At 29.6% G+C, this 20,515-nt stretch overlaps 2 protein-coding genes across 2 annotated transcripts in view; both read right to left on the bottom strand.

Annotated features, from left to right (window-relative positions):
* The window catches only part of LOC116777233 (fructose-bisphosphate aldolase), a 76,892-nt gene extending 68,928 nt beyond the window's left edge, over window positions 1-7,964 (bottom strand). Inside the window, exon 1 of the mRNA XM_061526001.1 lies at window positions 7,951-7,964. The gene's annotated coding sequence lies outside the window, so the exon portion shown is untranslated. The remainder of the gene's footprint in view (window positions 1-7,950) is intronic.
* Window positions 7,965-10,060: 2,096 nt separating this feature from the next.
* The window catches only part of LOC116777574 (ras-like protein family member 10B), a 28,156-nt gene continuing 17,701 nt past the window's right edge, over window positions 10,061-20,515 (bottom strand). Inside the window, exons 4-5 of the mRNA XM_032671197.2 lie at window positions 12,498-12,643; window positions 10,061-12,096 (exon numbers count right to left, since the gene is read on the bottom strand). Of these exons, the coding sequence (XP_032527088.1) occupies window positions 11,473-12,096; window positions 12,498-12,643 (770 nt within the window). The 3' untranslated portion in view covers window positions 10,061-11,472. The remainder of the gene's footprint in view (window positions 12,097-12,497; window positions 12,644-20,515) is intronic.

The raw sequence follows: 20,515 nt of genomic DNA, 5'->3' as shown, positions 1-20,515 counted from the left end.
TATCTACCTTGCTGAGATCGTTGAAAAAACAATCTACTATTCCTTCTAAAGATGGAGTACGACCTATATTATCAATCTTACGACCGCGAAATTTCAATGGTGCATTTTCCGTAACCGTAGAAACGCTTTGAGCGCCTAACGATAATCCCTGATCGTATGAGGTATATCTTGTATTCAGCCCACCGAGACACTAATATTGCTTAAATTCCACGTAATTAAATCTGTTCCTACCAAAACTTCTTCTTCTTTTTATTTTATACTTATACTTTATTATATGTACAATTGTATTATCGAATAAAGGTATGGAAACCATCATTGTAACAATATTGTTTATTTACGTTTCATGTGGCATGATGGAATTTACGGCTTTACGTCCACATTTAATGGCCATTAGGAAGCTGTGGTCCATAATCTGCGTCGTCGTTGTGGGAGCAACCCGCTTTATTATGTCTGGTATAACAATATTAACGCTTTGTATAATAGTAACTTAGCTGACTAATTCCAAAGATGTACGAATGCTGTTAATTTATTAGAAATATTTATGAATAGTTATAAAGGAATTCACTGAAGTTGCCTTCTTTAAAAGTAAGTCTGATTTTTTATTATTATATATTGATTTGAAAATAATATATATATATATATAAATTTGCGTTTCTCACCCATGATAACTCCCTTGTAATTCTTTCACATTTTAGAATATCAAACTTTTATTTGGTTTAAGGCCCTCAATAGCAAAACGCATTTAAAATAATAAACAATCTGGATGTAACAAGGACTAATTTTTAGCGGTTCCATATAGTAAATCAATAAGAAAATGAAGTTATGAAGAGATCGAGGAAGATTTGATAATCAATCAAAATCAATCAAAGTAAATTTATAAGAAACAGTTTTTTTATTCATCATTAGAAGAAACTAATATTATATATGTTTAGGTAATATATAACCTCTTTTAATGACTTTCACAGTGATCTGTTTTGATCAGCTCATTGCTTTTCAACTGTTTTGTTTATATCGTGGATGAAGCGCACTAAAAAAACCTAAACCTAAAATTATATATATATGAATAAAAAGATAATTGTCAAATATCGTATTTTGATTAGTATACCTTGTTAAAAAAGTAAGACAATATGAACAATTAAAAAACTATATGTAAATCTTCGAAATACTAGCGCAAGTTTTAGTTTCTTCCTCATTTATGTGTAACAAATTAATGCGAGTACGTAATTCTTAAAATATAAAATAATTCGTTTATATTTAACGTCTAAATTTTTAACTAATTTTTTTTTTTATTTTATTACGATATTTTTTCTTAGAAAAAAGACTATAATTTATTTTATGGAAATAGATTATGATAACTTATTCATTATAAAATTAAAATTCGACAGCGGAATTAAAGTGCACCATGAGTTGACAAAAAATAGTCGTTTAAGGAACTATTGTAGGAAAAGTCCTTAAGATATGTGTCAGACAAATAAATTTCTTTACATTTACATTTACATTTCATCTTATCATAATGGAAAAAAAGTACCTTCTATTATATAATATCTATGACGTCGAATGAGATGAAATTTAACAAAAATATTTTTAAATTTTAATGAAAATTCAAGATATCTAAACTAAACTAACTATGCTAATACTTAATTAGAAAACCGCAGCGAGGTAATGGTTTTTGGCTCTGAGATTTCAATGAATCCAGCAGCTATATCGTTTGGGAAAATTACTGAAATACGTGAATTAAGCTTTTCATTTAGTCTACTTGCAAATTTTAGAAGATTAGTTTCAGGAGGCAATATATATTTATATGTAGAGACGAAACCTCTCAGCATTCCAAGTATTCACCGTGCGGGCGCTGGGTCCATCGCGTTGCAGGGAGAGGAGAAGTCATTTCACTTAACAGCATGTATTTTTTTATTTGGTTGTTTTTTTTTTATTTCCTTATTAAATTATATTTTTTTAAGTGTTCGTCCATCGTTTGTGATGCCTGAATTTGAATATTGAAGAATTTAATTTCAGGCAACTAATATAACGATATATTTAATAATAAAATTGCTGAGTTCATCTAAAAAAAATGTTTCGCGTTCCAAAACATCCAAACACAATAAATAATTAAATACCTGTTCTAATACAATAGAAATTAAATAGTCAGTAATTAACTCACCCTAATATAACCAAAAATTTGTATTATTAGTATTTAATAGTAGTACAGTTTGGGTGCCGTCAGAAATTTTAATTACTGACTAATTAATATCTTTAGTATTACAAAAGATTTTTAATTATGTATTATATTAGGGTCATCATCATCATCATCATCAGCCTATCGGAAGCCCACTGCTGAGCATAAGCCTCTTCTCACATGGAAAAGGTTAGAGCATTAATCAACACGCTTGCTCAAGCCCGGTTGGCGATTTCAAACTTATAATTTGAAATTATAAGTCCAGGTTTCCTCACGATGTTTTCCTTCACCGTTCGTCAGTGGTGTCTAAATACTATTAGAAAGTACATATGACTATGAAAAATCACATTGGTACTTGCCAGGTTTCGAACCCGCGCCCTCACGCATGAGAGGCGGTCCTTTAACCTCCAGGCCACCACGACTTATTATATTAGGGTACCGTAGCAAATTTTTATTACTGACTAGTTACATTTAGATATAAATATATTTTGCCTCACGAAACTAATCTTCTAAAATTTTGCAAGTAGACTAAATAAAAAGCTCAATTCACGTATTTAAGTAATTTTCCCAAACGATATAGCTGCTGGATTTATTGAAATCTCAGAGCCAAAGACCATTACCTTGCTGCGGTTTTGTAATTTAGTACTCTCATAGTTATTTAAGTTCTTAATTCTCGAATTTTTCTTTATATTTAATATTTCTATAGTAGGTATTACAACAGACTGCCATGAGTTCCTTAAAGCTGTGCTAGTAGCAAAAAGTGTTTACCTAATTGTTCTAAACCACAAAAATAATTCGTGTACTTTAAAAATATAAAATCGACTCGAGAATCTCCGCCTAATCCGTCTTCCTTCTCTTCAAGTAGCTTACAAACAACTAACGTAAGAGCGTATTCCCGCTTGTAAATATAATTTATGGCTGTAAGTTGCATATACATATATGCAAATTTAATGCTTCACGTATCAGAAATAAGTCACACAATAGAAAAGCATATAGACACTACCAACCACATTCAAAGCACCTCCAACGACTTTCATTTAACGGAATTGAAATAAACAACGTAAATATTATAATTTAAAAAAATCCCAATAATTTTAAAGAAAAAAAAAACCAAAAACAATTATATTATAAACCGGTACAAAATTTTAGTTTGATAACATGATAGGAAATATAAAGAAAATCTATTATAACATCAACAACAACTAGAAGTATTGACGTAGTTTGAAATATGTTTCGAATCTAACAGCAGTTTTTGAACTATATTTGTAGTTATCGCTTACTCACGATCAACTGAGACGGTCATGACTACGTCGGAATATGTATCAGCTTATCGAAGATCCAATTAAATAGACATTGCACATGTATTACATTCAACATTGGAGATCTAGTTTCTCCTATGCTACACACATGCTTTGGTTACTTCAATTAAAACAGAAATTGAGCATAGAGCTCGTAAACGTGCGTGAATTTATAACAGCCATTGAATTTGAAGAACCAAAAGCTTACAGGCACATTAAAATTTTATATACTTTTCATTGCTCTAATATATTGCTTTCACTAAATATTTTTCGGTTAATTTTCAGTATCTATTCACAGTTTACACGAGCAATTCATCAATTGTTAGGCTTTCAACTACATATGTACAAAATTAATAAATATAAGCGTATTAATGTGTGACCATCTCGTTGTCTGTGTACTGAATACGTCGCTTAAAAGGGACTATAAATACATACAATTCATTTTATTATACTATTATAAAAATAAATAAAAATAATAATAATTCGTACACGCATTTATACTTATATTGTTTTCGTGTGAAATATAATATGAGGAGGGCTCTAATTGAGGCAGTCGTGATATAAAAATTTTAAGTTAGTTCAGCGGGTCGAGAACTCTCAACAAGTTGGGCCTACTTCAACCAATCGATCTTAATACCTTGCTTATTTCCTCCGTTCTGTTTGAGGTTTTCTTTATATTATTTTTACATAACCAAAGATTGATTACTTTATAACTATAAGTATTTTAAATTTTTTCCTTCAATTTAATAATGAATTTTGGAAAAAATATATGAATTACTACAAGATTATATACACATTGTCACATTAATAACTTTTCATTTCTTTTAAATACGAATGTTCAATCACTTATTTAAAGTCATTCAAATTTAATTGTGTTACAGGTGGTTGACGCTACGTGTATGTAAAATAATAATTCCAGAACAAATTCCTTTGTTACATTTCATATAAACAAATATACTGTAACATAATTACGAGTCTAAATCCACAGAAACCCTAAATCTCCCTTCAAGCCTTTAGCATTTGACATCAATCATCCAACAAAAAGCTGCCGTCTTTTTTAGTTTACGCGGGCTTCAGACTCTCACATACATACTCCTTTATCAACATTAGAATTGCTTTTTAATGTACGCGTCTTGTTTTTCATATGGGATATCTTACGGAAATTTTCTCGTCAAATATGTGAAACGTTAAATTTATTTCATACATAAATTGTAGTGCTGTTTCTGAATACGTAAAAACTGAGCATTCATTTTCCTACTGGTCTTTATTTAATTAAACAGCAGCCTTCTAATAAAATAAAATTCGTTATTGTTGAACGTAGTTTGTAGCAGTCGTTATTAATTTATAAACTTACAGTGCGTCCAAGACTTGAGACATTTTTTTTTATTTTCTGCTTTAAATAAAAATAATAAAAATAAAAGAAGACGGAAAGCACTTGGAAATTACATTTTTTATTAAATTTTTTTCCTCGCGAGAAATATCTTTGTTTCAAGAAATTAAAATGTTAATTGAATGTTTTTTTTTTTACATAGTATTTTTATTAATTTTTATTTTCTCTTGTTTCTTTTTTCCAGTGAATGAAGTTGTTAATTAAATTTATTCCTGTTATCTATTGAGTCCTTCTCTACTCATTATGTTCAGTTAATCTCGCAACGTGTTGTTTATATTACACGAAGTTTCGCAGTAATAATGTTTCGTTAACACGAAAGAGACTTTATGTAACAAATTAATACACATATATGTACATACGTGTGCAAGAATTTAATACAAGCAGTTATTTGGTAAAGCCATAAGGGCCCGGAACTAAACAATTTCAATTTATCATTTATGTTATTATTAAAAAAATAAAGTATTTATAAGATATTCTGTTGCAATCATTTTTTATTTAATAAAATTGTTGCATTACATGACCTGGTAACATATATAAATTATCTTTCGTTCAATGAAAGCTTTATAATGAAAAGGCCAAGTATGAATTCGATCGATCTGCTATAATTGATCGGATATTAAAAAAAAATTTAATGAGTAAAGTAAGATGAGGCTTAGAAATCATGAAAACACTATAGATTTTTTTTCTATTGTGCTGTAACTTTACTATTATCATTAGACTGAAAGGACACATTTCATCCGTGTTCTTAGACTGGGTACGGCAGAAGTCTTAAACTTTAATTTTCAATCAATGTCTCGTGTTTTTTTTTAAACCTACTTCGGTATATAATAAATATATATGTTGATCTACAATATAATGTACAGAATAAGTATTCAATTGATTATTAGTTCGAAATTTAAAAAAAAAAAAAACTCCGGAATAACATTCATTATATTTAATAAAAAAAAATGTTGAAACGACTGATATTTGTATCCAGGATGCTGTTTCTTTGCAAGTAGGAAGATATCAAAATATATTAACACCGTGCTCTTGACGTTTAGACCAATTTCGTATTTGTTATGTTTAGAAGTTTTAACAAGGACGGACCATTTATCATATTCTATATAAGGCTAGAGAATAGCCTTATTTTGTTACTTAAATTCAACAAGTATTCACTTACGCTGACGTTCAAATGGAAAATGTGTGAGATCCCCTCGAGAATGTTCCTTGCTATGCACAACATGGCTTTTATAATGACCGATATAAAAAGGAATATTCACCCAAGAGCATATTTAAAGATAAGGCGTCTCCTTGCAACCAATTTCTTTAACAAACCTTGCGCTAAAATGTAATAATTTGTATCCGTTCTTTGTCAAATTTGTAGGCACATCTCATTTATATAGTTAATTCAAATGCGTACATTACATTAAAATTTTCTTTCTATGAAATTTGTATTTAAATGACGCATATTTTTATCACAAACAATAAGCACATGATTAACAGAAATGTTTTATAATTTGTTTTTTTTTTATTTGATATCACAAAACTAAAATAAATTTTAAAATGTACTTAATAATTTCCTTGCTAACAAACCGTAACGTATTTTTCTTTATAAAACTTTCTAAATACAACAACCTCTTATTGTTATAGAAAAAGTAACCAGGAGGTAGAAACTTTAATATGAATGTCACATTTATACAAGTGCAAAGTAAAAAAGTACATCAGTAAGTATTAGGAAGATTTACAACTCAATATATTATCACAGGCCGAAATTGCTGAGTCGGAGATACCTTCGAAGTTTGGCTCAGTTCCAAATAGTGTTACACAATACTATGGCAGAAGTATATTACACAACTTACCTCGAAACTTGTCAGTGATACAATAATACTATTGATTAACTTTTCCAATATAACGAAAAAATACTCCATTGTAGCCGAAACATGAAATGAAATGTGTAATAGTCAAAAATGAGAAAAAAAAATGTAATATAAATATAGGCACACGGGAAATTTCCTTCGTTATAAATCCTTTATAAAATGCTAAAAGATTATGTGTTTTGATTTTCAATGTTTACCCTCTTTTCATCTTATTCCACATTACCGTGAAAACGAAATTAGTATCACAAGCTTACTTTAAAAGTGGAATTAGGTATCAGCCTAGTGCCCGCTTTGTATACATACGGTGGGTTTAATTATACCACTACGGATTAGTAGCCATTGGCGCTACAAGTTATTGATTTCCAATCGCGCCTTACAAAACAATAAAGTAAAACAACATCATTATAGTTCATTCAATGAGATAAGTCTTAATTATTTTCTTAGACAGATTAATTTAATTCTAATGTCTATAAAGATTTTTTTTATACACTTTATTATTTTATACATGTTCTCTATATTTTATTCATTGAGAAAATATGTTTACTTTTTATAGAAAAAAGGAATATTCAAGTATTTGGTACGGTACGCTGTGATCAATGTTCATATAAATTTTATCGCACACGAGTGTCGTGACAATGGGTTTATTTATATATGATATAATCTTATACAGCGAGTGGATATTACAAATAATAAATAGAAACAAAAGCATTTTCACGAAAAATAAAATTAATGTAATACATATTATAAAATAAAATAAAAAATATAGCAAAAAGAAACTTATAATGTAAGCAGGATAAATAAAACATTTTGCTATATAATATTGTTGAAATAAATATAAGATTTCGAAGGAAAAAGGTTTGAACTCTGAGAGATTTTTAATTTAAATTCCATACAAAATGTCGGGTTTTTGATACATTTTTTAGCAATATTTTTTTTTTAATATCGTGTCCTTTATCGTGTTTAGCAGTTGAATAATACGGTAGGGTGAGGTTAGAACTAATATTTTCCAATGGCTTGTTCTGCTGCTTTTTAGATTTTCACTGAAATACTCTACAAATAATAAAGTTACTTCAATTATTTTCTGTACCTGAATATTCCAACGAAAATCAACAATGTTTTGCGATAGTCTTTTTAAAAAAGTATATTTAATTTAATATATAACTAGCTGCTTTAAATTGTGGGACTAATGTTTGAATAATCTGTCACCGATGAACTGATTCCTGACTTATCAATATTAAAAAAAATATATATATACTACGTATCAATGATCAGTCGACGAGTAAAAAAAACTTGTTAGATTTAATGTGAATTGTTTTAAAATTAAATATTTAACATCTAACACTCGAAAACTTAAAGACAAAAAAAAATTACGAATGCGCATGCTAACTTAATTATCCTTATATTTAATTGTCATTAAAGTTTCACAAAATTACTAGCTCAAACTATGATTAATTTAAAAAATCACTAATTATTTTCCCATTGATTAATACAAATAAAAAACCCCACCGCAAAATAAATGTTCTCAAATACTTTTGTTTGTTATTCTATAGCCCTGTCCAATATTTCTAAGGTAATTTTTTAGACAACACAAAAACATTGCTTTAAATTACAGTTACGTCTCTCATTTAATTTTTAAATTCATCTATTTAGAATTTTTATCTTCGAAATACAGGATTTTGCAACGCTAGTATTATTCCCGAACGTATACGAAGGCACATTCTCATTAAAAAAGTTCTATAAAATTTTAGACATCGTCATATTTACAACATCAGCATCTACTGCAATAAACATAGAAATCAAAATAGCTTGGAAACTTTCAAATTACTATTAAATCGAAATGCCAAGACAAAGAGGTTTAATAGAGATTTTAAATTAAGAATAGTGTTCTGTCAGGAGCTGATTGTATTTTCAAATGACTACGACGTAAATATACCATTAATAAATACAGTGAAAAAACTTTTAAGATAATATTGATCATTGATTTTTTATGGTATGAAATAAAGGAAAAGAAAGGAGTTGAAAGAAGATTTAATTTAACAATTTGTTAATAATAATACGGATATCCATTCATACCATAGCTATAGTTTGAATGAAACATGCAGCGACATTTTGCTCTAACGTGATAATTTATTGGGGAATTTTTCTTACCCTTGTGATAGAACTATGAAACTCTGTTCAGTGGTTTCAAAGTAACAAGAAGTAAACAAAGCAATCTTTAATATATTTTATGAATGCCTTTCGACGCTATTAAATACAAAGTTAAGGGACGACTTCACGGGCCGCTGTGAAAATTAATTTTAAATATTAAATCCTGACATCGGATTTAATTATTCATAGCTCATAATGACATCGCATCTATTGTGTCTTTTCTATAGGTTTTGTACTGAAACACTTTAATTTTATATAACATTTTGTGTCTATAAAAATACGCAAACATTTCTAATAAAGACAGATCATATAACATTGATAATTGTCTAACGTGACTCAAATCATATATAACAGCTCAAATGAAATAAACTGAAAATATTTCAGCTGCATTTTAGAACCAATTTTTTTTTCCAAATATATTTTTTAATGGAAATGTGTCATTTCAAATCATCGAAAGGCTTATTTTCATATCTCATATACGAATGAAATACAAAACATTACCTTTACAAATTCTTGTGAAGTGTAAATCAAAGTGTTGCATTAAAAATATTTTATCATTCTTTCACTGATAACAGTTAGAGAGCAGACAATATAACTTAGAGATCTATTTCCGGTTACCGGAAATGGGCTTCTTGGTGACGGAAACCACTCTAACGTTCTGTATTGTACGTAAGTATTATTATTTTGAGATTATTGATGCAGAGTTTACCACAATCCGATTATACGAGTCTGATAGACTAGAATTCAATTATAGATTTTTTTAAAGACATTAGGAAAAGCCTTTCTTTAATAGATTTTTTTTTTTAAAAATACAATTCCTTGGTTCACATTATAAGTTTCTATTAAGCAAGGCTCTCAACAATTCTCAAAATTCTCCAAATATATGTGAATTAAAAAAATATTTATTGGAAGCTATAACATTATACAACTAATATTTTATTTATACGCATATGCTAATCAATTTCTAATATAATAAGTTTGTAAGGCACAATAACCATTTCTAACCTCAAACTGAAAAAAAAATGGCGTCGTGCAAAATCAATACATGTCTTAAATAACTCACCAATTAGTCGAAGCCGTGGACAAAAGCTAGAATTTAATTCAAAAGGAAAATCAGTTTTTCACCGAAAGAATAACATCCGGTTGATGAATTCCTCTAAAATTTTTAAAAATGGACATCAAATAAAACGAGCGGTAAATTGTTCACAACATTTTATTGCACCAAATAATGATCCAAGATCAAATCTACCCAACAATAGACAACGGTGAGAGTTAACGACTAAGTTCAACTACTAAATGATATCTGTGTATTTTCACATTTAAACACCTTAAACACATCTAACAACATTTAGCTTAATTTAAAAACTTGTATACTTTTATTATCAATCTAAATAATATTAAAAATATATAGCAAACTAAGTGATATGTTGAAACAAAGTGCGTAGAAACTTTCGTAGCAAACTATTTATAAAAAAATTCATTGTTAAAAATGTTTTTTACCAGAGAATTATGATTTTCATTATATATAAATATATAGACAGAGTGACACGAGTTAATTTTTATATTCAATAAATAATAAATTTTAAATTTAATGATAATTTAATAACAAAATTTTATGTAAATAATTTTTTTGGCACAGGTAAATTGAAATAAATAAAGTATCTAAGAAGTCGATATAGAATACTCTAAGGATCCACTCCACATAATCGACGCTCGAGCTCACGAAACCGTCGACAGTTAGGACCGAACCTTAAATCTTTCAAGGAAGCACTAGGGTCAAAGCACAACACGGAGTTTAGGACACAACTTAACATACATACATATATCAATATTTATAACAACAGATATTCTAATAAGAGATGTATTTATCTCAATATATTTATTGAACATACTAAAATATAACAATTGATTTATATGTAAGATAATAGCTCTAAAAGTAGAGAACTATGTAAGCGTTGTAAAGCGTTACGTCCTAAAAGATCGCGCGTCTCTTAAGGTATATGAGCGGATGGATACATCTCTCTCGATTATTAAAGACGAAATTCATTTGAATTAGAAAAGTGTAAAGTACCCTGTTGCTGTTGCTGCTCTAAATTTTTTTTTAAAAGACTTTCATAATTTTATTACGTTCATTAACGTTTGAAAGTATCTCATTATTGCGTCTAAGATATCATGGAGAATTATTTTTAATTTTTTTTATTTTCAATATCTAAGTTAACGTTTTAAGTTAAGTATATACGTATATCGATTTGACGAGAAAAAATCTGATAGATTTTTTTCTAACACAAGTTATTACAAAACAAATAATCCCGTTAAACAATATTTGAGACATTGAATTTTGCAGCGTAACGCCAATTGTGCTATACAGTTGTTCCAGACATTGCAAAACTGCTTTTCCATTTCGCTATTTAGTTACAGCTATCGCGTAAAACTTTTGAACGTGACCTTTAATCAGAGAACCACAACAATGCAACGTTAATTTAAAATTGCCAATAGTTTTTTATAACTTTACAGAACTGGTTTGATTTTAAACTGCAAGTAAAGCCCTACACTGTCGATTGCCTGAACCCAATTACTATAAACAATACTGATAAAAAGAAAATTGACTTAAGAAACGGCGCAACGGTTTTCGTGTGATTTCCCACCGGCTGCAGTGGAGTCGGGCGGTGGTTCAGAACCTCTTCCTCCTCCACTCCACTCCATGGCGTCAATCGTCTCCATCAATTCTTTGAAAATGGATATAACACGCCAGTTGTATTTAGCCGAGCACTCTATGTAGGCGCACTTCCAGTGTTTGCGAACAAGATTCACGATATTCCGTCTCTTCTCTCTGGAATCGGTGCACGCGCTTTCAGCCATCGCTAACTGTTGAAGACCACTGGTCCCCGACGGAGTGCTGCTGCACATTAAATCCTGTTTGTTACCAACTACAAGAACCGGTACATTTTTCATGTCCCGGCTCTCGAACATTTGGTCTCTCAGATTTCTGATAAATTGAAACGTTTCAACGTTCGCCAGATCGAAGACTAAGATGTAGGCGGTGGCGTTCCGCAGACCGTAAAATCTGTAATGTGCCCATTCGTAGTACGAGTTTATGGGAAAGTATGGTATTACTGGGACATCTGTAATTTTAAGCTCGTACAGATGCTCGTTTATGATCACCGACGGATAGAACGTCTGTTTGTGTTCCGTTGGTATGTATTGCTCTGTAAAGTCGCTCCAGACAAATTGCTGTAAAGAAAATTGGATGGTATACACTATTAATACATAACTAAAATTACTTTGATGTAGATATGAAATAATAAGATATCAATATTGAAAATCAAAAGTTTAGAAACATATAAGAAACGTTATAAGCAAACCTATCTAATGTTAAAAATAATATACGCATATGGGAATCACTACGATAAGTCTTTAAAAAATATTCGTATTTTGTAATAAATAAACAATATTTTTTAATAAGAATATCAAATCGAGAAATAACTTGACCGATAATTAATATTTTTATCTTTAGATAGGATTTTCGAATTACAAATTTTGTATTTTAAAATACTATAAAGTTATAAGCATTTCAAGTACAAACTCAGTATTGTCTAAAGGCTTAACACATCGTGGCCATTGTTGGTAAGTACCTGGATGATGCTGGTTTTGCCGACGGCTGGTGCTCCAAGCAGTATGACCTTGACGAGATCTATAGTGTCAGGGCTGGGCTCTACAGTCGGAGCAGGTACAGGCAATGCAGGCACGCCACCCCGCTCCAGGTAATCCAAATCCAATTCTGTGACAATTCAGTTATTATGAAGAATTCTTAAAATATAAATATATACAAATACACGAGAAACATCATACTATTTATATCAGATGGTTTATATTGCAAACTAGCTGTGGCCCGCGGCTCCGCCTGCGTGGTGGTCGCTTTTCGCATAACCATATATATATTAAACTTAAAATTGAACATAACTTATTTTTCCATTAACCGATTTTGACGAAACAAAGTTTTAAAAATGCTCTTAATTATATGTAATGCAAATGTGAAAACCGCGTTCAAATCCGTTGAGTAGTTTTGAAGTTATAACGTACCAGACAGACGGACAGACAGACAAAAATTCCAAAAATTGTTTTTTTGTTTTCTATGACTCTTCTTTAATTGCCTCCTATCAGTTTTTTGGAAAAATATTTAATGTACAGACGTTCGATTTTTACCGTCTTATTATATGTATATCGATAATTAATGACATTATCTACGTAACCTTCAAAAAATATACCGCGATAGCTAAAAAAAAATTTATTTTTATGATAAATAAAAATATTCGAAGTGAAATAACATTCTTTCATACATAAATATTTCCCAGGGGAAACAACGTCGCAGACATCCGACATGCTGAATTTCCTGAAGACATATTTACAAATAAAAATTATTCTGGTTTATCGGGTCGACTAACCTGACTCCAATAACGACATGCAGTTCACTGTGCAGTACCATCTGATGTAAAGAGTTTTTAATTCACATCGAACAATGAAAAGACAAATACGGATACGTGAATTTTGATATGAGAGAAAAAAAAAGAAGCCTTTATATTTAGTTAACAATTAAAAGGTCTAGATTTTTCGCTTAACAAATGTCCAACGCCAAATGCTAAACAGAAGGCCTTATTTTTACATGAAATGCCACTATAGATTTCGTACATATTACTTATATTTAATTGAAAAAACGATTTCTTGTATCTAAGGCTTAAATTTTTATAAGTAAAATAATAAACAGACTTTCATATATTTTTCTTTCTATAATATTTAATAGCAAAAACAAAGAAACAGAAGTGTTTTGAGGAAGCGAAATAATATTTCTGTTTAAAATATATATAAGTATGAATAGATAATGTTATTATGTAGTAAAAATGCTTTCATCTTAATAAAATATACTATATATAATATATACTACATATATTATATATAGGCATGAAAATTCAAACGGAATCCAGTTCTTATTTCCAGCTTACTTAAAATCACTTAGATGTGATTCTTTGGATCGTAATAGTATTACATCTAATACGAGAAGAAAAAATAGAACAGCCCATTTGTTTTGTGTAAAAAAACCTAGGTTTTATATAAATCTACATATGACATCTATAATAATAATAACTACCATCGACTTATTTTTTTCTTTATGTATCGTATCTGATTATTTTGGTAGGCAATCATTTGAGTATTTTTTTTTATAACATCCAATACTTACCAGAAATATGTATAAATCATGTTTACGTTACAAGAAGCTCTTTATCGTAATAACATACCTTGCTCTTTTTAAACATTCTTAATTATATCGGCTTTCTGTTATAGAAATTATTATTTATTTAGTGTTATAATATTTGATGTTTGCTTCGGTTATTCGCAGCTATTCCAAACGACAAACGCGATCTGGCTTCTAACGCATTTCAACGTATCAATATATTTACTTAGCGTTGCTCGTTTGAACTCTTAATAGAAATGTGAAACGTACATCAACTGTGGAAAAGAAGTAACGATCTATATAAATATGTTTTATTTTTTTAAGTCTCTTTTATATGATCGTAATTCAATATCAAAGCAGTTGACATAATAAAAATTCTACACTCGGAAATTCATAAAAAGTAATATTAGATGAGCTTAACGGATGAAGGTAATTTTAAAGAGTCTAAAACCTTTGAATTCAGATGTGATACCACTAAATCGCTTAAGGCTACGCCTCGATTTCCGTCCCTATTTAGAAATGAGGTCAGAAGTTAGAATTGAGCTGTTATTCATTGTTTACGTTTCAGTGACGTCGTTTTAAATGTTTAAAATAATTATAATAGTGTAATAGCCACACCATAAATACACAAGCTATGTGTGATTAAGAGCTGATGCAAATAGACACTCTTCATTTTAATTCCATTAAGATCTTGAAATTATCGAAGCGTTAAATTTTAGAAGGTTCGTATATCAATGTTAGCACAAACCTAAGTTTTGGCAATTCCCTTATTTACATAGGAAATTCATGAAGGTAGAAATTTATATATTTTAACTGAATAACATTATTTATAGTACATAAAGTTACTTGGAGTGTCCTGTTGAATTAAATGTCCGTCGACAATGAAGTTGTTATCAAAAATTATTATTAATCTTTTCATATAATTATAGCACTTATAAGCGTTTAATGTGTCATATTCGGTTGAGTGTTTTGTGTAAATGTATCAGCTTTTATTAGGTCATAAACACACGAAATCCTTTCTCAGGCTCCCGTTATTATATCGAAAGACTATATCGGAGCGTTGAACGTTAAAGAATATTATACAGAGTGTTTCATCGCATGAGATGTATCTCGAAATGGTTTTCATGGTGAATATTTTAAGAATATAGATTTTGATAAATTTATTTGACGTTTCTGAGACATTTTTGAACATTATTAATCCGCATACGATTCAAAGCATCAATCCTCGTCCCTTATTTATAACACCCTGTAGAATTATGCTATCACGTGTACATAAAATTTTAAACACTATACACACTTTGTAAAAAATTTAACTTTTCCACTAAGATTAATATAATAAAATAAAACTATATCGATATTACTTTGTTTGGCACAACTTTATCGATGGTAAATACAAAATCGAACAGAATTTCAACGTCTAAGTATTGTCTGATAGTTTCATTGTACATATTATAATATCAGAACAATTTTACGATCTTAAAGTACTCTTATTTTTAATATGATCAAGAATCTAAAACACACAACAACTCGCCTTGCGCCAGCAAAACTTAGTGATGATAAAATAAAATTTATTTAAAACTTGAAATCGTACATAAAGTTTTAAAAGAACTTTTAAGATACATGTTTTAGTATAAACAATTAAAGTGTTTTGTCATATCAGACCAGATTTTCCCAGACAGATGCTTGAAGATATGTTCTGCTGTTACTTTATTTACTCTAATCATTCTTAAATCTCAAGCGTAAAATACAAATTGATGTCGTCCGCGTTTAGTACAGTAGATAAAAAAGTCCCAGAGCGGTAAAGTCCTCGTGTTTTTCCTTTCGTCAAAGCATTTACAGACGGTTATATTATTTGTGCAAATAGAAATATTTATCCGATGTACAAAAATATTCGATTTATTTCATTTGATTTTGTGAATTAACAAAAATTTCTCACAACGAACGAACCTTATTTGCTTCCACGTTTCTTAATTACAATCGTATTTTTTTATCTTTAACTTTGCACATCATTTAAATATGTTGAAAACTATAATTGAAACTTTCGTGATTTTTTTAAATATGTTTTAAAGATAACTTTAATACGTTTTCTACAAGAACTTTAACAAAAAATGATGTGTTGGTTTCTGAATAACCAAAAATGAATCGATATCACCAGGCTCGGTAAATAGCACATTACCCATCAATCATCGATTTATTACTGTGTACGTTTCACAACACCGACCTATATGTATGTAATAATGATCTGTCATACTATATATAATAGTAATTTGTCTCAATAAACACCCTTAAAATTAACTAAAATAAAAATTTTACATGAAACAGTATCTTGTTTAATTTTTATAAAGCAAAATATTGAATAACGGCCCAATTAAAAAATAATGACGTATTTACGATAATTCAACATGTTTACTTTATAATAAAGGCAATTTAATAAATAATAACACGACGTTCGCAATACTTTCGCATATAACGCAAATGGTTTCACGAGGCTGGCATTTTAACGTACACAGAACATTAATTGGAAACTAAACCAATAATATTCATTTGTAAATGAAGATAACGACATGAATGATACTTTTAAATGAAACTAATATTTTTCGGATATACTACGCGGATTTTATTATTTTAAAAAACTACATAATCTATACATAAAATATTAGCTTCATTTAAATGAATAAAACTCGCGAAAATCTTAGATCTCATTATAAAGGATACTTACAATTAAATTGAATGACATTCGGTGGAAATTTTTAAAAACTAAACATTAAGAAGTTACTTAAAAGAAACCTATAGAATTTACTGGTATTATTTCGCAACCAAGATTCGCTCACCTTAATGCGTAACGATAAAACACAATCAACTAATCACTGAACAATCTATTTCGTTCGGTAAATAAACGAATTAGTTTATGAAATGCACAATAAATATTGTCTCGTTCTATATAACACCTAAAGTATATTATAATATATCTTTAAAACTACCAAATTTTTATATGTATAAGTTTAATTGATTTACTAACATCCTCTTTGAAAGTATAGCACAGCGATCTAAAATACGAGTAACAAATTAATAATCGATATAAGATATATATCGTAGTATAGGTACGATATATATTTTTCGATATTGAAACACGAGCTAAGCAAATAAAATGCAAATCGTACAGCCAGTTCAAATGAGGTGAATATATGTTAGTAGGTGATATACGAAATTTCTTTTTTTGATATTCATTACCAAGTATGCATGTTGGCAACTGAAATACAGTGGCAATGAAAAATTTTCGTCCATGAATCTACTTGTTATATAAAGAAATTTATTTTAAAACGAAGACCTTGCTGTTTGAATTTTAGTTTTAATGCAGCGTTAATTAGCACCAGCAAATATCAGTTTTGAAACCGTCTGTAAAAGAAATTTTAATAAGAAACGAAATATGATAATGTCATGTTTTCGGACGAAATCAAATCGAATTTTAAAAGGGAGATACATTGCAAGCTTCTCTTACAGCACACTAAAGAGCTCTAGTTTTTCATTTAGGCTACAAATCTTTTTCCACTGCGTACTTCTTAAAATAAACGAAAATTTTCATCAGATGCTGCAAGTTGATTTGCTGCAATATTTGTTCAAAAACGTTGTACATTTTTATGGTGGCTACCTACGTGTAGGTTTTGTAAATTTTTTGACGATAAATATTTTTTTTTAATTTACTATTGAGAGCACTTGAACCAAGAAATCTTATATGTGCAGTCTTAAATATCAGTAATCTACAATTGGTACTGTTTGTCGTCAATTCCTGAATTGAGTTATGTCTAACGGAGTCTCCGCGATCTGTATGATTGTACGTACCTAATAATTTACTATGTTTTGTGCCGTTTCCTTCACCATTATCAGTATCCTCATCTTCGTCCCTCTTAGAACCATTGAACCTACTCATTTTTAGCGCAAGTTAATTTGCCGTTATACACAAAAATTTTGAAACATCTGAGTCAAATAAAATAAACTTTACACCTTAAATGTACTCATAGAAAATTTTTTACAAAACTTTTCCCATAAATATTGATACAAAACTTCAAGTTTAATTTTTTTTTTAATTCTTTTAAGTGCAAAATTAATTTTATACAAAAAAATATTTTTAGGAACACGTATTATTGGCGGTAAAATGGGTCCGAGAAATGCGACCATTCGTGACGATGTCTCTCCGTTCACTACCGCGTAGAGGGTTTATCTCGGCAAATTCGACGAGCTTGGAGGGTCCTCTTAATGTTATAATAGAGGTTTTATAAAAGCACGATAAATAACAATAAAACAATTCTTTATACAGTTACAACTAGGCCTTATTTAGGACAAGAGATATAATAAGCGTGTAGTACGTTCAAAGGTTACTGATAAAATTATATTCTAAAACAGTTAATACAGATGGATTTAGTACACCGCCTTTCCTGATGTTTGGGTCACCTTATTCTCGAGGCGATTTACCTCTTCATACATCCCATTCATCCATCTATCATTCCGAACATTCCTGGATAAAAGCCTCACCATAATGAAACTCTCTCTAAAATTGTTACAAATGATTTGATCTTTTCTTTCTGATTTAGTAATCGATAGTATCTTGGGTTAATGAATGTTAATGTGTAATTTTGTTTGTTTGCGTTGTGCGTGTAATATATATCGTCCTGGTCTCAGAGCCGAATAAATGTGGTCACAGGTAAAATTACGTTACCCGAAGGGAGCTGTTACAATTAACTGTTTATTTAAATAGGACGTTTTATAAGGGTGTAATTATTCTTCTCTACTCGTATTGAATATCAGTCTATTATAAAATTTTTACTCAGTTATAGACTAAAATGAGGAAAGCGCTGGATTCGAGTAGTGATCCATTCGAAAAAAAATTGTTAGTTTCTTATAAATATCTAATTTAATTGTAAATATCTCACAACTGATCGATGTAACGAATTAAAATGAAGAAATTATTACTTACAAGTAATCTAAGTTAATTTAGAATACAGCGGTTTTTTTTTTATATCCGGTGACTATTTAAAAATATACATTTTGTACCATGTCGAATTAGCAGTAAAAGTTTTTTTTTTTATCCACATCTACTCTCTTCAATTTAACGAGTTGAAAAATATTATATTATATCTTCAAGTGGATTGCTTTAATCCCAGTACATTAATAGTAATACAAATGTTACGTTGATTGCGAATACAGCCTATAGCAACAAGATAATCATTTATACCTCTTGAAACTATATCTAGATTTCTAAATATAGTGCCGCTCTTTTTAAGTAGTCTAATCTAGAATTTTTTTGCTAAAATGCCCAAGGATAAGTAACGCATTCAAACGCAACGTCTCCACAGAATTACAAGTCTCTAGAGGTAACTCGGATTATCTTCAGTCACTCGCAGCAAGCGAATGAAGACTTTATCAAAAAAATATCGCTGGCAGTTTTATTTTAAAATGAAACACTGTCACTTCTTGGCTCTATTTAATTTATGGATTGAAACGAAAACGTAATCACAATAAAAACTATGTCATCTTGAAATACTGGATAGAATTATATGAAACTACAGTTATAGACTAAAAGAGGAAAGCTTTGCTGTAGTCAAAAATCTTTGCCAGCAAGTGAAGACGTAGGATGCCGTCAGTATAGAACATAACAGGCCTCAAGCTATGGATTACATAAAATTTAACGGATGGTTTTCAAGAGTATGATATAAAGGTTTACTGTGTAATAAAAAATTAGAACGTGATCAACCCTCGTGACGTAACTTATTGAGTGGTAAAGTGGTAAAACGTTTATGGCTTTATGCATCAGCTTATTTGTGATATATTGAAATAATGATGGAACCAGCGCGCTTTAATATCGAAAACCGAAGGTCACGTTCAAAATATTTAGTTATCATTATTACATAATATCCACCGAAGAAGTTAACGTGGTTTTCTGTATCAGACACCCTTATAATCCTTATATGTATCGTATACATCTAAAAACATCTACAAACCGTTATCATACAAACTTATTTATCTTATCTTAAAGTGGATTTTGCGGTCGGATAGAGCTTAACATGCTTCGCCCAGATAATGGAAAGATGAGGACGTAACTAATAAAATATCAGATATACCCAATAACTTTAGTCCTAACTTGGTCATGTCTTCTTTCATGATTTAAAAATTATAACCTAAATATTTTTCTTCTATACACTGAAAGCGGTTGGCAGAGCAGCCAGCACATCAAATTGGCCATGTAAATTTTTCCTTATTCCATAATCAACGTGTGCCAGAAACATTAATAATTTGCGAATATTAAATTAAGATTAAGTGCTCGCATAATATTATAAAAAAACTCAGCCGCAAGCCTGAGTTAAAAAATAAAACTGTTCCAATTCTTTTATGCAGTAACTAAAAATCATAAAAAAATTTACGTATAAG

Source organism: Danaus plexippus, chromosome Z (assembly GCF_018135715.1).
Source record: "Danaus plexippus chromosome Z, MEX_DaPlex, whole genome shotgun sequence".
NCBI classification, from domain to species: domain Eukaryota; kingdom Metazoa; phylum Arthropoda; class Insecta; order Lepidoptera; family Nymphalidae; genus Danaus; species Danaus plexippus.
Note: the sequence above shows the minus strand (reverse complement) of the source record. Positions and strands in the feature narration are given on the sequence as shown.